Source organism: Bombyx mandarina, chromosome 11 (genome assembly GCF_030267445.1).
Source record: "Bombyx mandarina strain Sakado chromosome 11, ASM3026744v2".
Classification (NCBI taxonomy): Eukaryota; Metazoa; Arthropoda; class Insecta; order Lepidoptera; family Bombycidae; genus Bombyx; species Bombyx mandarina.
This window is the reverse complement of record NC_143218.1, coordinates 930,959-957,288: the sequence shown is the minus strand read 5'-3', so window position 1 is coordinate 957,288 and position 26,330 is coordinate 930,959. Positions and strand designations below refer to the sequence as shown.

At 39.7% G+C, this 26,330-nt stretch overlaps 1 protein-coding gene across 4 annotated transcripts in view; it reads left to right on the top strand.

The window, feature by feature from the left end:
• The window catches only part of Nup98-96 (nuclear pore complex protein Nup98-96), a 49,976-nt gene that overhangs the window by 2,079 nt on the left and 21,567 nt on the right, over positions 1–26,330 (top strand). For 3 of the 4 annotated variants that reach the window (XM_089731218.1, XM_089731220.1, XM_089731219.1), the window contains exons 2-26: positions 2,135–2,261; positions 2,901–3,005; positions 3,823–4,029; positions 4,384–4,530; positions 5,349–5,482; positions 6,533–6,668; positions 7,400–7,486; positions 8,323–8,412; positions 9,072–9,163; positions 10,034–10,175; positions 10,342–10,470; positions 10,793–10,909; positions 11,808–11,904; positions 12,599–12,711; positions 12,999–13,132; positions 13,790–13,920; positions 14,190–14,299; positions 15,509–15,542; positions 15,734–15,822; positions 20,268–20,310; positions 21,509–21,633; positions 22,319–22,411; positions 24,128–24,235; positions 25,138–25,257; positions 25,963–26,113. In XM_089731218.1, coding sequence (XP_089587344.1) covers positions 2,216–2,261; positions 2,901–3,005; positions 3,823–4,029; positions 4,384–4,530; positions 5,349–5,482; positions 6,533–6,668; positions 7,400–7,486; positions 8,323–8,412; positions 9,072–9,163; positions 10,034–10,175; positions 10,342–10,470; positions 10,793–10,909; positions 11,808–11,904; positions 12,599–12,711; positions 12,999–13,132; positions 13,790–13,920; positions 14,190–14,299; positions 15,509–15,542; positions 15,734–15,822; positions 20,268–20,310; positions 21,509–21,633; positions 22,319–22,411; positions 24,128–24,235; positions 25,138–25,257; positions 25,963–26,113 — 2,780 coding nt within the window. In that variant the 5' untranslated portion in view covers positions 2,135–2,215. The remainder of the gene's footprint in view (positions 1–2,134; positions 2,262–2,900; positions 3,006–3,822; positions 4,030–4,383; positions 4,531–5,348; positions 5,483–6,532; positions 6,669–7,399; positions 7,487–8,322; positions 8,413–9,071; positions 9,164–10,033; positions 10,176–10,341; positions 10,471–10,792; positions 10,910–11,807; positions 11,905–12,598; positions 12,712–12,998; positions 13,133–13,789; positions 13,921–14,189; positions 14,300–15,508; positions 15,543–15,733; positions 15,823–20,267; positions 20,311–21,508; positions 21,634–22,318; positions 22,412–24,127; positions 24,236–25,137; positions 25,258–25,962; positions 26,114–26,330) is intronic. The other variant, XM_089731221.1, reaches the window with a different exon arrangement.

Genomic DNA, 26,330 nt, shown 5'->3' with positions numbered 1-26,330 from the left:
AAACTGGTAACCGAACCCCATAAGACATCTGCAATGTAGATGCCACCACCCACCTCAAGATATGAGTTGTAAGGTCTCAATTTGAACAGTATAATGTTGGTGAACAACACCTGGGCCCATATCTGTGTGAAATCAAAGACTATAAAAAAGTTAATATGGGAAATAAATTTAAATAATATTTTTCCTTATAAATTTCACTACAGCATGACTCATTTGTGACCTTGTACTTTCATTCTTGGAATATCTGTGTCATGACATTGATTTCATAATTGAACATACTGAACCACTGTGTAATAAAATCTTCTACTCTTTGCTCATTATATATAAAGAGTTCTATTCATAAAACATGTTTCAATTTTAAGAACATTTTACAATGCAAATTTTGTTAGATGATAGTGTAGCAAATCTGTTATTGTGTACTACTGAAGCAAGCACCAGTATTTTGTTAATATAACAAGGTTTGACTGAATAATATATTGTACTAGTAATCAAAATATATGCATGTACCCACGAACTATAAAGTAAACATAAAATTTAAAATAATTAAACTCTTACAAACTATGAAATGAAAAGGGTACTATTTGAAGGAGTATAAAAACAACTATATACGAAAAAAATATATATAATAGGGTAACATAAACTAAATGTTTACAAACTTTAAAATAAAACAAAAAGGTTTCAACAATAAGACTGATTAATAGCAAATATACAAACTCTTATATAATTATCTTATATAAAAAAAATCGTTATATAATTTATAATTATATTGCATCATATGTTCTTATACTCATACTAATAGTCTGTGGTACATCAATTAGAAAAAAAACTTTAATTAGATAATACAAGAACAAATTTATGTACAAGATGTTATCTAATTGTTCCTAGTGTAGCTGGAATAGGCCTTTTTTATTTATTGCTTAGATGGGTGGATGAGCTCACAACCCACCTGGTGTTAAGTGGTTACTGGAGCCCATAGACATCTACAACGTAAATGCGCCACCCACCTTGAGATATAAATTCTAAGATCTCAGTATAGTAAGTTTTTTTTCCATACCTATGCTGATAGCCTTGAGAGGCTATTTCAGCTTCGCCCTAACATGTAAGTGAGCTCACACGGCTCGAACCGGAGTGTTGCTAACACTGGCCCTAGCAAGAGCAGTGCTTCGCAGAATCTACCACTGGATCGGAAACGCGACCCACAGAAGATCCGGCGAGAAACTTAAGTGGGCTGTGTCTATTGGTTAATTCACTCGTCGAGACCTTCGTCGCAAGCGACAGGTTCGACGAGGAAAGTAGCTTAAAAAAACATTAACCTCGCACAATGTACAATGCTTCTTGTTTCCCAAATAATAATCTTAGAGGCCAGATATACAGTGGTACATATTTATAATTTAACAAAATATTCTTTAGGGCATTTGGTGGGGAGAGATGCTAATAGTTTTTGGGTTCAAAATTATAATTTGCGTAACCACTGGTGGTAGGACCTCTTGTGAGTCCGCACGGGTAGGTACCACCACCCCGCCTATTTTCTGCGGTGAAGCAGTAATGCGTTTCGGTTTGAAGGGTGGGGTAGGCATTGTAACTATACTGAGACCTTAGAACTTATATCTCAAGGTGGGTGGCGCATTTACATTGTAGATGTCTATGTGCTCTAGTAACCACTTAACACCAGGTGGGCTGTGAGCTCGTCCACCCATCTAAACAATAAAAAAAAAAAGTTCAACACACTTGACTAATGCACTTTTGCATGGGATAGGCAGACAAGCATAGAAATTAATGGAAAAGGGGAAGTCTGTAAGTAGCAACCGTAACAGAGAAAATAGACTAAGGTTATTATGGTATAGGTATGTTATGCCAGGAGAAGGTGATCATGTGGTCAATAAGTCCCTGGGCATGGTGATGTGTGGAGGGGGTGTCCTGAAAAGATTTGGATGTACGGTGTGTAAGGGGTATTGCGAGAAAACGGTGTCAGTGCAAAGATGACGTATGATAGGCCTGAATGGAAAACAAGTACATTCTCCATCGACCCCACAGTAGGATAAGGGCAGAAAAAGGTAGACAAGCATCCACATGATGATGAGTGTCTTTAATATAGTCGCACTCACCGATCTTAATTCATTTGCCATAATTTCAGGGTCTCATGATGGTAAAGACTATTTGATCTTCAAGTGAGTGGAAGTTAATTTTGGACTCTGCATCAGGAGAAGCTTTCATAATGTTTCCCAAACAGACTTTTGGCAGTAATGCCACTTCAGGTTTTGGTGAGTACCCACAATCATGTTGGCCGTTTTTGGCTCATTATTGCTGTAAGAGAATCTCATAACAGAAGCTTTAGAATGAATAGAGGTGAAACCACAATTTTTTTTTTTTTTTCGGTAAAATTAAAAAAAAATTTATAGTTTAATCTTGCATTGATTTATATTGTCATTATAATATTTACGACGTCTCAAATAGTTTAGAGTAAAAAAAAAATCGCGAGAACAAACCGTAAAAATAGTTATAATTATGTTCAATAAAGACTGGATGACGTAGTGGGTCTCTCCCTGCCCGTGAGTGGCCCTCCTCCCACAAGGTGAACCGACCATCTGTTGAGGGTCGCGGGAATTCGCTACATACACACAGTGCAGGAATGGTCATTATGGTGAGGCTTGGGGAAACCCTTGTCCACCAGTGGACGTTGTGAAAAAATAATGATTAATTAATTTTACTTTCTTGGCGATCTTCAGTTTTAAGTAGTGGTAGCTAATAGTTTTTTTTTGTATTCCCAATTGAATTTTGTTTTTTTTTGCTTAATGAGAAATATTTTTTAGTAGTTTAGGGTATAATGCTATTATTATTCAGACTTAGGTCCTTAAGCGAAACGCGGGGCCTGATCAGAAAATAAAAATTGTTTGTTAAAGGTTCCTTCAATTCTGGCGCGACAACTTCGTCCCCTTTTGGCGGATTCAAACCTGCCACAGGATCTTTTGGTGCGAGCACGTCAACGCAGCCCGCCACTGGTGGAGGTAGGTTCGGCTTTTGAGTAGACCTGATGTATTAACATAGCACATTAAGCGTATATAGACTAAAATACAGCGAGAAATGGAATTTATTAACCAGATTATGCACTGGCTAACACCCCAAACAAGCCCCTCCCCAACACCCCCTCCCCAACACTTAACACCGCCTCTCCCCAACACCCCCACCTCAACATGATCCAATATGATGGAGCTTGGCTTGCTGTGGTACCCACCGTGTCCGTACAAGATTTGAGTAAGTTGAGTTAACAGTTAATAGATTGCAGTCCCTTTTTATTTATTTATTTATACATACAGTTGATTAATCGTTATTTTTAGATAAATTTACTTTGGCTCGTTGAAAATGTATGAATTAATTTTAGTCACAATTTGCTCAAGATAGAAAGTGGGGCGAAAAGAGATAGATGGATTATGAATGTGATAGATGTTGGAACGAAGTGTTTAATACATTGATTGCCATGTAGGTCACCGGTGCCCTACGCGGCACACTGAAGTAATTATGTGAATTTACTGTTACACTCTGGATTTCTTAAGCAATCTAAGGCTTTTTTTTTCTTTAGTAATGTATGTTTTTAGTCTTTTAGGTGTCTTAGAAATAGATTCCTTCTCAGTATCTTCGGATTCGTCTTTCCCAGAGTCTGCTAGATATTCTGTCACCTTAGTAATAGAAATCGAGGTAATTACTTCAGCGTGTCACGTAGGGCAGTGATAACATACACGGCAGTTAACGCGTTAAACAAGTCTGGTTATGGAAAGGAGTTGAATGAACTCTTGGCGGTAACATTTTTGGTGTTTTTTTTTTAAGGTCTCTTCGCGAACAATACCTCTGGTGGTGGTCTTTTCGGGAATCCCGGTCCCTCGACATCGACTTCCGCCTTCGGGACGAGCACCACTGGTTTCGGCTTCGGCGGAGGTGCTACGTCCGGTGGACTATTCGGGAATACCTCGACCGCTGGAGGAGGCTTGTTCGGGAACACGCAGGCGACACCCTCGTTTGGAGTCAAACCGACAGGTCAGTTGAGATTGTTCTATACCACACCTTTAGAATTGAAGTGGCTTAATCAAGAATTCTGGGCTTTTTTGGTAAATCCCAAAAAAAATATTCTAGAATAGTAGTTGTTTTACGATTTTAATATTTTAAACCTTAAAATTTGAGGCTTAAAGTGCTTGAACGATGAAGAGTTCGACGAACCAACTAATCCATAGACACAGCTTACTGAGTTTCTCGTCGGATATTCGCAGTCGGACGCATTTTTGATCCGGTGGTTGATTCTTACTGCACTTGCTGTGACAACCCGGCAGTGACAAGAACGACTAACCTTGGAGAGGTCAAAGAAGCGAACAATAACATTTGAGTTTGGTACAGGTTTCGGCTTCAGCGGCTCGACCACGACCGGAGCGACCACCGGGAACCTGTTCGGCACGCCGGCGACCGGACCCGGCGCCGGACTGTTCGCGCCCCAGGGCAACACCATGTCCGGCGGGGGACTGTTCGGCGGGAATACCAGCGCTGGTCGGTGACCTAGACTAAACTGTTCCTATATATCGCACCTTTATAATTGAATGGGGCTTAATCCAGAATTTCTCGGTTTTTGGTAAACGCCAAAAATTTTATTGAAGAACTAATTTTCTTGCCGGATCTTCTCAGTGGGTCGCGTTTACGATTCGGTGGTAGATTCTGCAAAGCACTGCTATTGCGAGGGTTAGTGTTATCATCATCATTTCGAGCCCCGTGAGTTCACCTACTTGTTAGGGTTAGGCTGAAATGGTCTTATAAGGCCTACATATTAGGTGGCTATTACATTATATGGTGGTAGGACCTTTTGTGAATCCGCGCGGGTAGGTACCACCACCCTGCCTATTTCTGCCGTGAAGCAGTAATGCGTTTCGGTTTGAAGGGTGGGCCAGCCGTTGTAACTATACTGAGATCTTAGAACTTATATCTCAAGGTGGGTGGCGCATTTACGTTGTAGATGTCCATGGGCTCCAGTAACCACTTTACACCAGGTGGGCTGTGAGCTCGTCCACCAATCTAAGCAATAAAAAAAATAAAAAAAATTAGGTAGAAAAAAAAACCATTTATAAGACGGTATCACGTTAAAACATATGTTGTTACCAAACAGTTTGTTGCATTACAAAATGTTCTCTACCTGTTTTTAACACGCTTTATTTTATTTTAAAATCTAATTGTTTTATACGAAAGGCTTATTTTTATTTAATGTAACTTTGTGATCATCCCATAGAAACTGTTATAATTGAAATGTCAAATGCATCATGTATGTCATGTATAACGTTTTAACAAATATTTTGTATATATATATGTGTGTGAAGGTGCGTTCGGTCAGCAGCAACCGACAGGCACCGGCCATGTCAAGTTCAACCCAGTGGTCGGGACGGAGGTGGTGATGAAAAATGGCACATCACAGAACATTAACATCAAACATCACTGCATAACGTTTATGAAGGTATTATTTTTTATGTGCTATATGTGAATAATATTACTTTTTATGTGTTAGATTGTTTTAATGCCGGCCGGAGTCCGTGGGCATCATCTATCGATATTATATTTGTCATTATTCATAATTTGAGTGAGGACTCATTGATTTTAGTATAACTTGAAAATTATGTTAGAGGATTGCTAAGTGCGGGTTGTATAAAGACAGACACACTATGAACTGATTTGTTACCCAATACATGTGTTTAAGTTTATTTATACATATAAATAAAATTGGAGTGTCTGTTTGTAATATTGAAATAATCGCTTTTTACTACATGCATATGAATACATATACGGTACATACAACAAAATAACATTTTTTACTATTTTTCTCTCTCTATCTGTCTGTCAGTTTCTTCCGGCTAATCTCTGGAACGGCTGGACCGATTTTGACGGGACTTTCACTGATAAGTAGCTGGTAATATAAGGAATAACTTAGGCTAGCTTCGTTCCGCGGCATCACCCGGTGTACGACAATAACGGCGAATAATATCGCGGGACTCAGCTATAAATAATAAAATTTAATGTTTCCGAAGTGAAGCGAGGGCGTGTGGCTAGTAATTAATTAAAAAACAATTATATTATGTAAAACTACAATATACACATCGAGGGGTGAAATGTTATTTGGTTTAAACGACATTTTTTACTACTTTATAGGAGAGCAAATTTAAGTATAAAATTTGGAAAAAAAACCATTACACAAAAAAAATCAGCTAGTTGAATGGAGTAAACTTAATTGAATCTCAATTAAAAACATGGAACTGTTGATGTCAATACCAAATAAAACGGACCTTTAATTACAAAGATAAAAGTCGCGTACTAAGCGAAATGGCGTCAAAATGGCGCCGGCGCGTCTTATTCGTCGAAGTGCTAAAGAGACAAGATGGCCGCGCTTTAATCTTTTGTTCCTCGAGTGGAGGACATGTTGAAAGGGGCGTGGCTTAACTTTGCACACGGCACTGAGATGTGCGAGTTCACTTTCTCACTCGCCACAAACAATTGTTTTTTTTTTTCTCAGGAATATGAAGGCAAAAGCTTAGAGGAGCTACGTCTGGAAGATTACATGGCGGGGCGGAAGGGTTCGACTGCCACCACGGGGATGTTCGGAGGCTTCCAGCAGACGACAGAGAACAAACCCTTGTTCGGCAGCACCGGTTAGTTGTTCAAAGTGAAGTAATTACATTAATTAGCACCGTTTCATTTGGGGTTTTTATGTATGGTTTTTTTTCAAGCCTATCTGTGATTGATTTAGAAGTGGTAGGAGCTAGACCCAGTCAGTGTCTAATTTCCGGTGTGAATATTTAAAAAAAATACTACGGTACAATAGTTTTCGTTTTTACTGTTGGTTGGGCTTCTTGTGAGTGCGCGTGGGTAGGTACCACCGCCCTGCCTATTTCTGTAGTGAAGCAGTAATGCGTTTCGGTTTGAAGGGCGGGGCAGCCGTTGTAACTATACTTGAGACCTTAGAACTTATATCTCAAGATGGGTGACGGCATTTACGTTGTAGATGTCTATGGGCTCAAAATCATAGCTGGTGATCAAAATGTCAAAGAAATTGGTACGAAGAAGTGTGAGTGCTGATTGGAAACGGTGACGTCATTCTGCCGGCATCGACGAGTCCACAGACATCACTATCGTCATTGACCACACAGTTCACTAAGTTTCTCGTCGGATCTTCTCAGTGGGTCACGTTTCCGATCCGGTGGTAGATTCTAGGGCCAGTGTTAGCGACTCCTCCGTTTTGAGTCTCGAGAGCTTACCTACTCGCTAGGGTAATAAGTCTCTAGGTTATCAGCATAGGTAGAGGAAAAAAGACCCCACGCACTCCACCAAATCGATAGTCACGTTGGTTGGGTCGTCATCTCTCACCGCCTTCCGTTTCCAGGTTTCGGTCAGCCAGCCACCACGAGCGCCCCCGGCATGTTCGGGACGGGATCCGGCCTGGGGACGTCCGGGGCATTCGGACAGAACAGTAACTATTGTTTTACTGTTATATATACATGAATAGTTTTAGGATGAGGGTAGATGGAAGTTGAAAGAAAGAAATTATATATTCGCCAAGCATAGTGAAAATTTGTTATTACATAAGTTAAAAGCAACGTATATGCTTTGTTATTATTTGACATGCGAATTTTAGTGCATTGCAAGATATTATGATATTATAAAATTTACCATCTTATATTACTTTTTTTGACCTGGAGCTTAAGGAGGTTCGGCTTGGAGGTATATAGGAGACTCCATGGTCGAAGGTGGTGAGGCAAGGTACGGAGTTACCGCGGTCAACTCTTCAATCAGACGTGGGGCTTTCCCAAGACTCACCTGGTCTGTGTCCTGGTCGAAGGATGACCTCGTGACTCAATTCACAATTGAGTTATAAATCCGTGCGAGATACACAGCGCAATTTCAGCTCTAGAGTATTAGAAATTAGTCTTAATATCAGTTATCAATATCTGACGGTCTCCCGTCACGCCCTGTATAATATATCGAGGGGTGAAGGGCTATTTGGTTTAAGCGACATTTTTACAACTTTACAGGAGAGCCATTTAAAGTTTTAGCATTTGGGAAAATTATTCATAAATAAAAAAAGCTTCTTCAGCAATTTTTGAATGGAGTAAACTTAATTAAAGTTCAATTAAAAACATCGAACTGTTGATGTCAAATAAAACGCGCTTTTAATTAATACTTTTAAATAAACATATTAAGCGAAATGTCGCTTAAATAAAATAGCCTTTCACCCTTCGATATTATTTACAAAAAAATAGCGTATACGTGTTTTGTTATTTTAAACTCTATCCCCCACACGTTAAGGTACATTCTCGTTTGGCGGCAACACGAATACGACGACAACGGGCCTCTTCGGCGCAAATAAGCCGCCGGCTTTCGGTACCAGCACTGCGGGTAAAGTATATGTTTATTTTTCTGAACTATCCGACGGCTCACCTAGCTTAATAATGTTACGCCAGTGAGAGTAACGCCATCCATCATCAAAGAGCAGAAACGAATACCAAAATGACTAGTAACATCGAGACCGCTCGAGAGGTGTAACGCCATCTGTTATCAATTAGCAGAAACACATGTCGAAACGACTAAGACTATCGGGAATGTTCTCGATAACCGTAAGTCTGTCGTGCTCGCACCCGCAACCCTTGGCGCAAAAGCCACGAACGCTAAATACTGCACCACTGGTGTGTTTTACATATATATATTATTTACGAATATACGTATATATTTTGACCTATAGTATTGTTACGCGCTAGGATTCGGGATAAATAAAAAGTTCCACCAAAGTACAACTTAAAATTGTATTACCACTTAGAACACTTAAAAACACTTCACAAATACTTTAAAATTCTCAATTCGCTTCTTCCACTTCGCTTCAGGTGATCCGTTCGCTGTTTCGCCTCGAGTAGTTCAGATTACTGACTGACTGCGCGCCATCTCTGCAACGCTTTTATAGTCGATACCACATCCCTAGAACCGTCGAGAACGTTCCTCACAAGTCATGTGATGGATACTGCTATATATATAACACATATATACTTTTTTTTTCTTTGCAGGTTCAACCTTGTTCAATACAACGACGACACAAGCGCCGGCGTTCGGTGCGAGTACTAACACATTCGGGTTTGGCGCCAACACGCAGAATCAGGTCAGCAGAATTAAGGATAATAATCCTTAAAACCTTTGGCATACGGTATTGAGGCGGGCAGCGGCCTCACTCCGCCCCTGGCGTTACTGAAGGCCGTGAGCAACGGTAACCATATACCATCAGGTGGGCCGTAAGCTCGTCTGGTGAGAAGGACAAAAATATATTTATCGAAGGGTGAAATGATATTCGGTTTAAGGGACTTTTCTCTTTGTAATTAAAGGTCCGTTTTATTTGTTATCAGCATCAACACTTCGATGTTTTTAATTGTAATTAAGTTTACCCTGTTGTAATAGTTATACAAGTTTTTTTGTTATGATATTTTTAACCGATTTAAAAAAGGGGGGAGGTTCTCAATTCGACTATGTTTTTTTCTATGTTTGTTACCTCATAACTTTTGACTGGGTGAATCGATTTTGATGATTCTTTTTTTATTGCTGGAAAGCTGACGCTTCCCGTGTGGTCCCATTATAATTTAGTCCAGTTCTGATAATGCTATCCATGAGAAAACCATATAAGTCTTAAATTTGCATTAAGTACGTGCGCGACAAATAGATGAATAACTCAATATCCACGCCAATCGATTTCGATGATTATTGTTTTTAGTGTATATTAATTTGTTTTGGAATATCTTTTTTTTTCTATTCGAAGTCGGTTTTTGTTGAAGCATGTCTATTTACAATTATTTCGAACTAGAATTAGTATTACCAATAATAAAGAGTAAATTAGCTGAAATATTTTTTATACGTGTGATCGAATTCTACTGTCTGTAGGCAGCCAAGCGTATCGCTTATCCGATAGTAAGTGGGCGCTCGTGGTGGTGATATGAGTGCTTGAGTTCAAATATTGATTTTACGAAATTGTTTGTTTCAGTCGACTGGTATATTCGGGGCGAAGCCGGCAACCGGAGCGTTCGGCACGACGCCGGCCAGCTCAGGCTTCGGTTCGTTCTCGGGGGGCGGAGCACCCTTCGCTGCCAAGACGACGGCTCCGGCGTTCGGTACCACCACATCCGGTATTTTTTCTTTTTTTTGCCTTTTGTTTTGTGTGCACAATATATATTAAATAAATAACTACGATCGAGACATACATCTTATGTCTTGAAGTTATGATGTCCATGGGCCGCGGTGGGCGCTGAACCCGCTGTTTGCGTGCTCACGGTCCGCGCGCTTCGTCCACAGCATTCGGCAGCATGGCGCCTACGTTCGGCAGCGGCACGCAGGGCGGGGGCCTGTTCGGGCAGGGCACGGCCTTCGGGAAGCCGGCCACCACGCAGCCCAGCTTCAGCTTCGCCGCCTCGCAGCCCGCCGGTACGTATAGCTGGGGGGAGGGGTCCCGCGCGGCACTCGGCGCCCCGTACTTTCAGGGTCTAATTCAGAGGCTAACATCATGGCACCCAAATGCCTCGTTGTTAAATCCCCCAACGTATTTTTTTTAAGTTTGCATTTCTTTAGCTACATTGAACATAGCAAAATTTATACTGCGATACTGTGGATTTCGCGACATTAATTCTTTTACGAAATCATTTTTCCATATTTTATATCGAAACTACTTTCGTGAAACTGGAGTTTAATATGCATGACACTAATTTCGTAACGTAAATTCGTATTAACGCTATCGTATCCCCCACAGCGCCGGGGCTGGGGGCCGGGGCGGGGGGCGTGTTCCAGGGCAAGCCCGCGGCGCCGAACTTCGGCACGCTCGGGCTCGGCACGTTCCAGCAGCAGCCCGCCAACACCTTCAAGACGGGTGAGAGCTTCACTACATAGTATAAAACAAAGTCGCTTTCTCTGTCCCTATATCTGTCCCTGTGTATGCTTAAATCTTAAAACTACGCAACGGATTTTGATGCGGTTTTTTTTTAATAGATAAAGTGATTGAAGAGGAAGGTTTATATATATAATAACATCCATTAAATAGTGGAGAAATCAATAATAAAATACAGTTTCCGAAGCGAAGCGAGGGCGGGTCGCTAGTTTTCTATACAACGAACCGATCGGCGACCACGGAGGTCTCAAAAGGGACGTGAAAGTCGTCGTGGCCTAAAGGATAAGACGTCCGGTACATTCGTATGCAGCGATGCACCGATGTTCGAATCCTGCAGGCGGGTACCAATTTTTCTGATGAAATACGTACTCCACAAATGTTCACGATTGACTTACACGGTGAAGGAGTAACATCGTGTAATAAAAATCAAACCAGTCAAAATATCCTGGTGGCCCTGCCTATTTCTGCCGTAAAGCAGTAATGCGTTTCGGTTTGAATGGCGGGGCAGCCATTGTAACTACTGGACCTTAGAATTCATATCTCAAGGTGGATGGTGCATTTACGTCATAGATGTCCATGGGCTCCGGTAACCAATTCACACCAGGTGGGCCGTGAGCTCGTCCACCCATCTAAGCAATGAAAACGAGGCTTGATGAGAGTACTCAGGGGTTTGTTGATGTCGATAAGCGACGGTCACCACCAGGAGGCCGTGAGCTCACCAGCCATTTTTTGTTTTTTTTTGGCAAAACGTCCTAGTAAAATTTGCTTGTACCGCACGATGTTATCTCGCTGTGGGGGTCGTTGTACACAATAGCAGCAGTGCTTGGTCAGGGGTAGTTGTTAAGACTGAGGACGTGAGCTAAGTAAGGGTCGGTTGCAGACGGCGTGCTGGGCGGCGGAATGTTCGGGAACAACAACGCGCTGGGCTCCGGTTTCGGTTTGGGCTCGATGAACGCGAACAACAGTCTGCTGGCGAAGTGAGTGTGATGATGATATCGAAGTGTGAAAGGCTATTTGGTTTAAGCGATACTTGTCTTTGTAATTAAACGTCCGTTTTATTTGGTATCAGTATCATCAACAGTTTTTTTAATTGAACTTTCAAAAATAGCTAAAGAAGGTGTTTTGATATAAAAAAAAACCAAATTTTTAAGCATTAAATGGCTCTCCTGTAAAATAGTAAAAAAAAATCGCTCTAATCATATTTGATTGATAGAAAAACAAATTGATTGAAAGCTATTGCTTTTCACCCCTCGATATAATTAAGTTTTATTTATTTATTAGTAAATACAGTGGCTTTCAAACTTTTTCACTGGACAAAGCATTAACATAGTCTTTATAAGTTTGAAGTGTAGTTGTATACATTTCGCCTCGACGAATCCGTCGCTTGGGCGTTATCGTTCGTTCGGTGGTTGTGTCGATCGTCGCAACCCTACCTAACTTATAGGGGATCGCATTATATAATAATGTCAACATTGTAAACTTGACGGGGGCTTGTGTTGGTTGAGAACCGCTGGCTTGGCCTCGCAGCGCATAGACAACGACGTGAACACGATCGCCTCGAAGTCTTGCGTCTCACAACGGCCATCCCATCCATTGATGTAGTTTTGGGGCGGGGGGTTGGGGGGGTTGACATTCTACCCCTACAGCACGACTAATGGTATTTTCTTACAGCAACAGCTTATCCGGCGCCTCTGCTGGCGGCAACGTGCACGAGCAGATCCTGACGATGGCGGCCCGCCCGTACGGGGACTCGCCTCTCTTCAAGGACCTGCTGCCCGATTCGAGTGAGTAAGCAGTGTACTTATGTCGTCTTGGCAGCGACCTGTGACGTCATACGTGGGTGCATTAGCGAGAAGCCGACTCGAAATAACAATGAAATCATATTATGTGCCCTAAATACTAATAAGTGGGGTCAGGGAATCTACCTTATATTTTAAATGTAACCTCGTTATCATTATTACTTTATTAAACCCCGACAATGCTATATTATTATGCCATTATATTATAGCGTTGTCTGAAAGCGACTTTAACGTTTCTCTCTCTCTCTCTCTCTCTGTGTGGCACGTGACAGCAACGGCAGCCGAAGACATACTGAAGCCGACGAACCCGCTGGCGCTGAAGGCGGTCCTGGACGGCTCCCATTCTGCCTACAGGATCAACTCGCCCACCTCAAGGGTGCAACCCAGGCAGCTGCCGATACATAAGGTTATTTATTTATTTATTGCTTAAATAGGTTAACGGTGATGCGTAGAGAGGAGATGCATGTGAAATGGTAGAGGGGAAGAGATCGACCGAAGAAGACATGGGTGTAGTGTGTGAATGACGATATGAGAGAGACGGAGGAGTGAGTGTTGAAATGACGGCTGATTGAGAAGAATGGGTGGTAGTAAATGGTTATCGGAGACCATAGACATGAGATGTAAAGTCTCAGGTTAAACGCTACAATGGCTGCCCCGCCTTTTGAAACGCATTACCGTTTCATAGCAGAGCGGTGGTACCTACCCGCGCAGACTCATAAGACGTCCTACCTTCCACTACTTACGCAAATTATTATGTTTGTATTTAGGCGATTTAAGATAAAACTAGGATCAGTAACTGCTCTCGCTGGAGTAGCGGCAACGACTGCCTATCGTCACGTAACTGGAAATGGTATCCTATATAATAATAATAATAAATATGATTGATCTTATTATTGTCCTTTGACTTCATATTTTAAGCAGGGTGGTCGCGTTCGCGCTGCCATATCTAATCCGTAGAAAGAATCGAGCGTGTCAACCAAAAAAGGACGCAAAATCAGTTTGTCTCTTTCTACAAGCCAACAGCTTTAGTATACAGAGGGACTAAATTTTGTTTTGCTTACAGAAGTCGCTCTTCGACGGCCTAGAAGAATCGGATTCGAGCTTAGAAGACAAGCTGTGCTTGAAGCCGAGCCGCAAGCGTCTGGTGCTGCGCGCCCGCCCCGCCGACGGACAGGACGAGGGACGTACCAACAGGTGAGGCTTACCGTCGGGACGCAGTGTCGTATGGTGATGTAGTCTTCCTAACTTCTAACACAGTCCTCCTAACTCCTAACCACAGTCCTCCTAACTTCTAACACAGTCCTCCTAACTCCTAACCACAATCCTCCTAACTCCTAACCACAGTCCTCCTAACTTCTAACACAGTCCTACCAACTCCTAACACAGTCCTAACACATTAACTTTACCTACATGTGTGTATTTCAATTGGTATATGCTACAAATGCTCCGTGAATCGTTTACAGATCATTCGAGCAACCCTCCAGTGGGCCGGGCCGCACGCAGGACTCCGTCGACCAAGTGGACAGGTCCGCCGACGTTAACCGTAACAAGTCCACGGCCGACACAGAGGAGAGTAAGTTTAGAAATTTGATATTTCAAAATCAATTAATTAACTATATAATTAAGTAGATTAATTATAAGAATTAACTAATTATATAACTATCCTATTAATACTATAAACGCGAAAGTTGGTAAGTATGTATGGATGTATGTATGGATGTATGTTTGTTACTGTCAGGTCTAGATTTCTACAAAAGAATTTTTGTATTTTTTTTTATTGCTTAGATGGTTGAACGAGCTCACAGCCCACCTGATGTTAAGTGGTTACTGGAGCCCATAGACATCTACAAAGTAAATACGCCACCCACCTTGAGATATAAGTTCTAAGGTCCTCAGTATACTTACAACGGCTGCCCCACCCTTCAAGTCGAAACGCATTACTGCTTCACGGCAGAAATAGGCAGGGTTGCAGTACCTACCCGCGCGGACTCACAAGTGGTCCTACCACCAGTAATTACGCAAATTACAATTTTGCGGGTTTGATTTTTATTACACGATGCTATTCCTTCACCGTGGAAGTCAACCGTGAACATTTATTGTTAAGTACGTATTTCATTAGAAAAATTGGTACCCGCCTGAGATTCGAACACCGGTGCATCGCTCGATACGAATGCACCGGACGTCTTATCCTTTAGGCCACGACGACTTCATAATTCAAAATTCAATAAGATCAATGTAAATTACAGTTCCCGAAGCGAAGCGAGAGCGGGTCGCTAGTTTTTAAATATGAATAGTCGATTAGTGGTACTAGAACATAGGAGGCAATCCCACAGACACAGCCCACTGAGTTTCTCGCCGGATCTTCTCAGTGGGTCGCGTTTCCGATCCGGTGGTAGATTCTGCGAAGCACTGCTCTTGCTAGGGCCAGTACTAGCAACACTATCGGTTTGAGCCCCGTGAGCTCATCTACACGTCAAGGAGAAGCTGAAATAGTCTCTCAAGGCTATCAGCATAGGTAGAAAAAAAGGAGGCAACTAGAGAAGTATGCAGTGGCTTGGCCGTGCCTCCTGTATTGCTGTTGTCCAATGGCGATAGTGGCTGGTACTGATTACGCAATTTAATTACTTCACTCATTAATATGTGTTAAAGTTAGTAGTTCACTAGAGCAGATTGTACCTGTCTGCGAGATCCGAATACCGGCTGACTCATCGCACAGTCCACGACAAATTCATACAGTTATTTTATTACTAGTTAGTCAATAAATTTGTATTCCTTGTTTCAGATGGCGATTTACATCCAGACAAGCACAGCCGGTGGTAAGTGAATATTTTGTTTTCATTCAAAAGGAATTAGAAAAATAAATTTTGAACACAAAGAAATCTTATTTAAGTAGTCCGCCATCAAAAACGTTAAGATTAATATATAATTATAATAAAATTAGTGTCTGCGACTTCGCGAAGGGAATCGTTTCTTCACGTTAAGCGTTTTTTTCTTGTTTTTTTTTCAGGATCACCTCGCCAAAGATCAGCGATCTGTGGACGGAGCGCGACCACAAGCCCGACGCGCAGCGGACCAACAGGATGTACCCCGACATTGGTGTGTGGCCCCCTAACGCCCCCTTTGTGGTCCCCAACGCCCCGTGTGGCCCCCCCTAACGCCCCCGTGTGGCCCCCCACACACACGACCGCACACACATGCAAAAGTAGATAGTATTTAGTAGTATTTAGTGTAACCCTTCGAGGTTACTAGAAAAAAAGGAGGAAATGCGTATTTGAAAGGACATGGGCAGTGGCCGTGCAATGTATGGAGAGTGCTCCATATATAGCACGGCCCACTAAACGAAGTTCAAGGACAGTAATGAAATTTGGTTTAAATAACAGATTATATTATATACCTTTTATTATAAACAAATTAAAATCAATATTGTTCATGGCGATCACAGAGATATTTAAAAGATAAGATAAGAATTTTAGGTTATATCATATGATTTTGCTGTCAATACACTGACACTTTAACATCATCATCAGCTTAAATATTATTTATATTTCTATACTTTATATTACAACAAAATGTAATAATAAGCAGGTATATCGCAACGAAACACTTGATAACATCTACAATGCGCACGAGTACGAAAACGACTGATCAAATGTAAAACGTCAATAAACATTAAACAAGCGTAGGTTTTTTTTTTGCTTAAGATCAATAATTATTCATCCATGTAATGATTTATTCTACGGATTTAAAAGTATAAAAATAGATTTTTGTTTAGATTGAATATTTTATATTAATTTTAAAATCCATTAATTAAATATGTTAATATATTATTTTGCTAGTTTTTTGCAATATAATGTTTTTTGTAAGAAGATATAATGTGAATTGTTTAAAATATAAATAATAATATATTTTACCTATGGCAACTCCTTCAATATTATCAATGCAGCTTAGTCATACTTTTTTTTTTATGATTTTAAGTATTCCACCATTAAAATACCCTTAAATTTTATAATAAGTATGTAAAAATTAAATCCTTATTTTCTATAGATATTTCATTAATGTCCTTGAGAGCACGAGTAGCTGGGCCGAAAATGGCCCATGTCCTTTGTTCATAAACAATTTGTACGATGTTCGTCTCCTATGTATAATGGCTAGCGGTAGTGGCGCTTACCGCGGCGTAAGGGGGGTCACCGGCGAGTGGGCTGATACCCCCCCCCGGGCCCCCATTGCCCGGCCCCAGAGGTCGCCCCCGTCCTACTTCCAACCTTAAAGTTAAACCTAACATTTTCACCAAACATTAAGTTTATTGTTAGTAAAGGACAATGCCCATTTTCTATGGGCATTTGGGCCCCTAAAAAAAGTTGTCATGTCATGATGGTTTTAACTTAATTTGATAGACAAAGAAATATCGTTTCATATTCAAAAAACGATTTTTATATTCTCACCCAGGCTTAAGAGAAATCTGTTTTTTTCTGTAGCTAAAATTAAGTTGTTAATTGTTTTCTTCGAAATCAATAATCGCTCTCATAATTATTTACAGTATTAAATAACTTAATTATGGTTAATGTTGCTAGAAATAAGCCCTTACGAACATTTTATTATTATTATATCCTCATAATAATAATACAATGAAATTAAAATCCGGAAACCGTCAACGATATTGTTGTTGTTGTTTTTAAATTCACCAATAAGCAGGCAAAGAGCGTAGCCTATACAGCCTAGTCTGTCGAAGTTATATATTTTTTATGTCAATAAAAAGCCGGTGTATCTCTTTTTATTGCTTTTTGGGAGTTTTGACGTCAACTCGACGAATACCACATTGACTGAGCATAAGTTTACGCAGATCTTTTATACACAATATTACAAATACAAATAATACAAATTACACAATAAACTATTAAAAAAACATTAAAATAAAAATTCAAGTGACGCTTCACTCGGGTTGCTGCCAAAACTCTCTGATCATATATAATAAGAATAGAATAATGGTAGGCTATTGATATTTTTATTAATGGAATCATTAATATCTAAAAATATTAAATAATTCATGGTTTTAAGTAATAATTATTATTACAATATATAAATATTGAATTGAACAAAAATAAACTAAGAAGCCTGTGAATTATAAGCATTAGCTATTTTTTTTAAATTTGTTGTTCAAGTCACAAACAACTCTTTCGTTTGACAGCATATAGGTTTGCTATAAGGCTGTATGGGCTAAGCCCTTTGCTTATTGGCGAATTTAAAAACTATGGCATGGATAGTTTTGGGATGTTTTTTATTTTTTTTATTTATTTATTTATGTACACACAGAAAACAAGACACAGTACAGAGTAATAGGAAAATTATGTACAAAGGCACTGCTTGCTGCACTTGATGTTATCAAATAAGTAATTTATTTTTTTCGAAAACAATGCCAGGTTGAAAGAAATGTTGATACATAAACTAAACGTGAAAAAATAAGGCATAGTTTTTCAAGTACAAATAGTTTTGACATAAAGTTGGCCCACTTTTGGGCATTGTCCTTTCTGGAAGTCGCTTATCTAAATTTCTTAACTATTACAATTTTAAATAAAAAATTAAAAAAATCATCGCTTTATGATAGGCGGCCCGTAGCTTCTTTCGCGCGGCCCGCAACGCATGTTTTAATAAAATAATTGTTTTGAATAACATAATTCTTTGTTAAAACATTATAATCAATATTTGGTATAATATTATCGTTATTCTTGTAACATTCCATTACCATTTCCATTCCATTACATTTTTACTGGTGATAGGACCTCTTGTGAGTCCGCACGGGTAGGTACCACCACCCTGCCTATTTCTGTCGTGAAGCAGTAATGCGTTTCGGTTTGAAGGGTTGGGCAGCCGTTGTAACTATACTTGAGACCTTAGAACTTATATCTCAAGGTGGGTGGCGCATTTATGTTGTAGATGTCTATGGGCTCCAGTAACCACTTAACATCAGGCGGGCTGTGAGCTCGTCCACTCATCTAAGCAATAAAAAAAATAAAAAAAACCATGACATCATTTGAAAGTGAAGCTATTTCTTAATTAAAAAAAACTGCGGCCCTCCAGCTTTTGTAGTAAAGGGGATTGCCCACTCTCCATAGTGTGCTAGGCCCAAGATGGACATCAAATATTACTATAAAAATGTACTGATTCAAATTCTTAAATGTATTGGATATCTAAAAAATATATTGAAATTGACGCCACTATTATAAAAAATATAATAAAAATAAAAACTCGTTTTGAGGTTAATTTTCTATATAAATAAGTGTCGGATTGTGAGATACTTCAAGAACTTTTCTTTTCTTAATGTTTAAGATGTTCCTAATTTATTTTTATCCAATAGGGTATAAAAACACACTTAATTCTTTAAATATCTATATTTTCTTCATCTTCATACACAATTAGTATCATCTAAAAATAGCAAAGGAGAGCATATACACGGTTTTAAATCTCGGTCAGGGTAAAACCACAATTCACACAATGTTTTTTAGTCGTAGTATGAAACGTTATTGATAAAAGTAAAATAAATCGAAGAAAAATCAAAACACATCCATTTTGTACGCAAGCACAACACCACAAGCAGCAAGCGAAGTGTCAGTCAGTCAGATTAAATTCAGTGTTGTCAGTATAAAGAAAAATAATTACATGAAATTCATATATCGATTATTTTTTAAATAACCGATAATTGATTTATATCTTAATCTTTTTTTTACGAGTACACATTATTTTTTATGTTTTTGTTTTAGTTGTACATATTTAAATAACAATACTAGTAAAGTTTTTTTTATTGCTTAGAAAGATCCTGGAGTGGCGACCACGTACTGACAAGCGCAGTGTGGGACGGCCACCTACTAGATGGACCGACGACCTAGTAAAAAGCGCTGGGTCTCGTTGGATACAGGTGGCAATGGACCGGTCGCACTGGAAATCTATTGGAGAGGCCTATGTTCAGCAGTGGACGGCGATAGGCTGAAATGATGATGATGATGATGAGATGGGTGGGCGAGCTCACAGCCACCCTGGTGTTGCTAAGTGGTTACTCGAGCCCACATACATCTACAACGTAAATGCGCCACCCACCTTGAGATATAGGTTCTAAGGTCTCAAGTATAGTTACAAGTTAAAGTCTAATGGGTATGTCTTCGATGTTATTTTATGTGCATAAAATCCATTAAAATCGTTTGATTAATGATAATACTTAAAATGATTTATTTATATGTTTTATTTATATACTCAAAATATTTACTTCATACGTAAAAGGATTTGAAGCTGGCAATATTTTTCCCGCAAAAATAAAAATCCTTGTTTTTTCAATAGAGTTACTTTTTTTAAACTACTTATTGTAAACTGTAGTGGCGCTTATTTGCAAGAAAGTAAATGCATATTTATTTATGACAAAATTAATGCACTAAGTATTTTTTCTATAATCTATTGTCCGCTTTGGGCCGAAAATGGGCCATCCCCTTTGATTAGCTCGTAAAGGTATGCTTTTGAGAACAAATATTAAAAATTGTTTTTTTTTTTCATTGCAGAAAAAGAAGTCTCCGAACATATATCCGAGAGACGCGCCAGCTGGTAAGTCTGTGCTCATTTAGACTCAATATTATAACGTAACTTTTTGGCGGGAGCGCGAAGAGTGGAGTTGTGTGATTTGTTTTATTAATACGCATTTATTAGCTTCAGACGTATGTTGTATGTTTGTAACGGAATCTTTGAACATGATTTCGACCCCCTTCAAAACGTCGGATTAACTCGAAATTTGGTATACTTATTAAGGACTGATGACAATTCAATATTTAAAAAAATAATTGAAAAAACAAAATTCAACTAATAAATAAAAATAAATAATAGTTTAAAAAAACACTTAAAATATATATAATTATAATATAATTATATAATTATTAATATAATTAATATAATTAATATAATAATATATAATTATAACATAATTAATAATATAATAATAATAATATAATTATAACAAAATACACTTTTATAGAAAACCCAACTAAAAAATAGAAAATAAATTTGAATTAAAAATAGTGTAAGAAAAAATGATTTTTTTGTAAAAAAGCGTGGTATGATATTATTATATTACCGGAACACCTTTGTCAGCATAATTCGCGTGACGCGTTAACTTTATTTCCATAAATAGTTAGGACACGATCAACAACCGCGTCACCCGGGTGCATTCATAACATTAACATTTAATTGATTTACTTTATATTTTGACAATAAACATTTTTAAACAACATAATGTTTAAATAACAAACTCACACTGCACCATTTTTTTTTAAGCTATTTTATGACCTGGAATGAACTGAGACATTTAAGTCATGTCGTATTTAAATTTATATTCTTATTTTTATGAAAAATGATAACATGGAGATAAATAAAATGAAATGAAGATGATTAATTTGAGACATTAATCAACTGGGATGAAATTAAATTAAATGAGATGAGATGATATAGGATGAAATATAATCTTAGTAAAATGGTGGTCATTTACTGAGATTTCTACAGTGGACTTTTTGGAGGATCCCGAGAAGTTACGTCCAGTGGCTTTGATTCATTTTCCCATTTCACACTTTGTGCACTTTCACAGTTATTAAATAGTTATTACACATTTAAACCTGAAGAAACACTAAATAGACAAAATAAAACAAATCACACAACTTCACTCCTCGCGTTCCCGCCAAAAAGTCACACCGCGCCCTACGCATCCATTAAGATTGCTAGATTACTAACGAGTATTACCGTTCTCCCTCGCCAGGTTGAGCACGAAGCCTCTGCGTGCGGGGGCGGCGCGCGGGGCTGCGGGGTGCGCGGAGAGCTCGGTGCGGGAGCTGGGGGGGCGGAGCGCCTCGCCGGAGCGGGACCGGCTCGACTCGCTGTCCGGTGAGTCCGCGCGCGCTGATAGACACCTGTCCGTGCTATTATCTATACTAATATATAAATCTACAGTGGTTTTTACGTTATAACTATTGAAGCGTGCATCCGATTGACTTGAAACTTGGTATCCATGTAGAAAATACATGTACTTAATGGATAGGCTAATATTTATATGAGTGTTGGACTCCCTACACCAGTTGCGGGGGCGTTAATGATGAGAATCTTTGTGGGGTGAGAAATAATAATGTTAATTTTAAATGCCTAGCGAAGCGGACGGGTACAGCTAGTAATATTATAAGTGTGAAAGTTTGTCCGTTTGTCCTTCTTTCACGTCGCGGTATGTTTTTCGTCCATTAAACCTATGTCTGTATGTATATGAGCTCCCATAGTTTATCAAAGCAAGTGATCCTCGTTTGGAGCCGGATAACCGGGTAAAGCTTGTCCCGTGTTATTATTGACATTATCAGTAATCCAAACTGCTACGTTTTTCAATAATTCGCTTATTCGAATTATAATTTTCGTTAAAACAATCAGAGTTTTTGATCTGATATTTATTTTCGAAAGGCACAGTTAAATTCGTTAAAATAACTCAGTTTGTATTATATTTGTTTATATATACAAATACTGAAACAGTGATGAAGTTTAATATGGAATACAAAGGAATATGACCTTTATCGTTCACTGCAATAAGGTACATCGATACAATTCTGCGCGCACCGTCGCGGCGCGCTGGCGGCGTGCTCGAGGTGCGAGAAGATCGCCCATCAAATATCCGGAGTTTACGGTTACCATTTTAAAGTAAAACACGTCGTAAGCGCCGCATCGATTGCGATACGAAAACCGACCGTATGTGTAGGTCAATAAGGGCGTTCACAAACTGTGACGTCATTGTTCGATATGTCGTAATCGATGCCGGTTCGAAGTTGAAGGTAGTTTTGTGGAATGTAGATATTCAGGACGTTTGTAAATCTGTTAATCCTCGACCCTGATGGTCTTCTGTACTGGTGGTAGGACCTCTTGTGAGTCCGGGTAGGTATTACATACCACCCCGCCTCCTATTTGAAGGGTGGGTCAGCCGTTGTAACTATATTGAGACCTCAGAACTCATATCTCAAAGTGGGTGGCGCATTTACGTTGTAGATGTCTATGGGCTCCAGAAAGCACTTAAAACCTGTGGGCTGTGAGCTCGACCCATCTAAACAATAAAAATTAAAAAATAAACCTTGGTCTGGTGCCACGGTAGGAAGCTACAGCAGCCAAAGCACAGGACCTGGTACCAATCGGACTCATCAGCCCTTGCGCCTAGCCCCTTATCCGTTCTAGCCAAGCGATAGGATCTTAGCCCTTCTTAGTATCCGAGGTCCTTCCTAGTCCTAGTATTAATTTAGTATTAGCTCTCAGTATATAATGTAGTTTGGTCATATATTGTTCATTTTTATTTAATTATGCTAAAGACGTCAGGAAATCGTAGTGCAAGGTAGAGGGGGAAGAGGTCGACCGAAGAAGATGTGGAGGGAGTGTGTGAATGACGATATGAGAAAGAGAGGAGTGAGTGTTGAGATGACGGCTGATAGAAGAGAATGAAATAGAATAATTCGCTGTGCCGACCCCACTTAGTGGGATAAGGTGGAGACAAAGAAAAGAATTAATTCCTCCTCAAATTGTGACAGTTCTAAATGGTCCGCAGTTTACGTGGTCGCGAACTATAAAGTCGAAACGTCATAGGATATTTTATGATTGTAGTAATAAAGGCGAGATTAGAATGGACTAGAGTACTTTAACGACGAATTGTCTTAATGAAGCCACTGTACAGGGTGCTCGGAAAGAGTTTCCCAAAAACTCTTATGTACAATTTTAATAATCTATACTATCTATACTAATATTATAAAGCTGAAGAGTTTGTTTGTTTGAACGCGCTAATCTCAAGAAGTACTGGTCCGATTTGAAAAATTCTTTCAGTATTAGAGAGCGCATTTATTGAGGAAGACTATAACCGCCGTGGAAACGATTAAAATTTCGCTAAAATAACATATGCCGGAATTGTTATACTTAAAATCTTATTATGTTAAATCAGATTGCTCTTGTGGTGCTTGGAATGCTGTGTATAAGAGATGCGACATCTTCAACATTAATATTATATATATTTTAAATTGTATATAGAAAAATAAATACATATACACATATATATTTTAAATTGTATATAGAAAAATAAATACATATACACATATATATTTTAAATACTTCATTAAAATATTGGACGTTACTCGTTGCTAACGCTCGCGCTGGCCTGTAACAGGTATACTACGCGCATGTGTTCGAGTGCCGCGCACTCACTCTCGCTCTGTCTCTTTCTATTCCCCCTCCCCAGGAGCGTTGAACTTTTAACGCAACCATGTTTGAAGTCTCATTAGAAGTTTCACTTCAAAAACTAAAGACTTAAATAATAGAGGTTCGTTCTTTACATGTATATATGCCGGATTGTGGGTGCTTCATTTTACAGTATCTGAAGATGAGAATGTGGAGCCGCGCGACGCCCCGCCCCACCCGACCGGGGTCAAGCTGACGAGGCCGGGCTACTACACCATCCCCTCCTTGGACGACATGATAAGTGAGAGAATTTCTCCCCCTATCTATCTATATAATTTTGTACTGGTGGTAGGACCTCTTGTGAGTCCGCCTATTTCTGCCGTGAAGCAGTAATGCGTTTCGGTCTGAAGGGTAGGGCAGCCGTTGTAACTATACTGAGATCTTAGAACTTATATCTCAAGGTGGGTGACGCATTTACGTTGTAGGTGTCTATGGGCTCCAGTAACCACTTAACACCAGGTGGGCTGTGAGATCGTCCACTCATTAAACAAACAAAAAAAATTGTCGCCAACAACTAATATTGAACGTTATCACAATTCTAAATGTTATTTTAGTTTTAAATTTAAATATCCTAATTAGTGTCAAGTATTTATGCTATAGGTTAAAATTTCGTCTAAATTCTTGTCTAAAATCGAGAAATACCCACAAAACAAAAGAATAAATATATTTGTTCAGAAAATTGATGCTGGGACTTTGACCTCAAAGCGGCTAACGACATTCGCTGTGTGATGTCCATGTGCCAATCAACTCGAAAGAATTAGTCGTCGAGTACGACAAAGAGTTTTATGTGTAATCTAACCCATAGACACAGTCAAATGAGTTTCTCGTCGGATCGTCTCAGTGGATCGCGATTCCGATCCGGTGGTAGATTCTGCGAAGCACTGCTCTTGCTAGGGCTAGTGTTAGCAAAGACAACAGGTTAGAACCCCCGTGAGCAAGGCAAATAATAACAATGCTATAGAGAAAGCATTAAACAAAAGCGACCATATGACCCTGATGCATAATCTGAATTAATTTGTATTCGATTGATTGGCCCGCTACTTTATTGTTTCACTTCCCTGACCATTGCGCGCTCGCTTACCGGACGCTCTCCATTACCGCGTCGGAGAATCGACGCCATTACATTTGCGTTATCGTTTCCAGACTACATGCGGCCGGACGGCACGTGTCCGGTTCCGCACCTGACGATCGGACGCAAGAACTACGGGAACGTGTACTACGACTCGGAGATCGACGTGGCCGGCCTCGACCTGGACGCCCTGGGTGAGTCCCCCCAACCCACCTCCCCCTACCCCGCTGGGACGCAGTCGACTGTGTGAAGTCGACGCCTGAAGGATGAGACGCCTGGTGCCCAAGACTTCCGACAGTCCTAATGAAATACGTACTTACCAAATGTTCACGAATGACTTCCACGGTGAAAGAATAAAACATCGTCTAATAAAAATTACTAGTGGTCCCACAGTAGTCGAGATTCGACTATACTTAATTGAAATTTTATTTATAAACATTATTATAGTTGTATTGACAAATAGTGATTATACTTCTATAATATAATCACAGTTTTCGCCAAAACTACACTATAGATAAATAATATTAAAGATAAAGAATATTAATGTATTCTCAATTTGACCACAGACTTTAAACAATAGCAAAAGTTTGACAATTGACAAATAAACAAAGAGTATATTCATATGTATGTGCTGTGTCAAATACATGGTAGTGTGTGTAATGTTTTATTTGTTGATTTAATGTATTTTTATGTATAATTAAAAAAAAAATGCATTCTGCACTCCTTCTCTATATTCTCTATAAGTGTGGAAAATTTTATATACCTCCTTCCGCGCAATTTTCGTAAAAAGGGGTACGATCCAGTTCTAAGAGGCTGAGAACTCGTATCACGAAGTGGGTGACGATATTTATACTGTTAAGGTCCACGGGCTCCGCTAATAATTGTGTGAAAATTTCCAGTGCACTTCCTGAACAAGGAGGTGATAGTCTACCCGGAGGACAGCGACAAGCCGCCGGTGGGAGTCGGCCTGAACAGGCGGGCCATCGTGACTCTGGACCGGGTGTGGCCCCGGGACAAGACCGAGAAACGACTCATCACCGAGCCCGACAGGTGGGGGAGTTGGCCGCGGAATAGTTTTTAATTTAACCGGTTTTAAAATTTCATTATCTTTTTCCATTCACTCGCATATCCACGTTTAGGCAGTTCACCTTATCGGACTGCGACGGAGCAACTCAAAGCCACCGTCGCCCGAAACATGTCTTGTCGGGTCCCCCGGATTCACTCTCGGCGCTTTTAGGACTCTTAAGCACCGGTCACCGACCTCGTC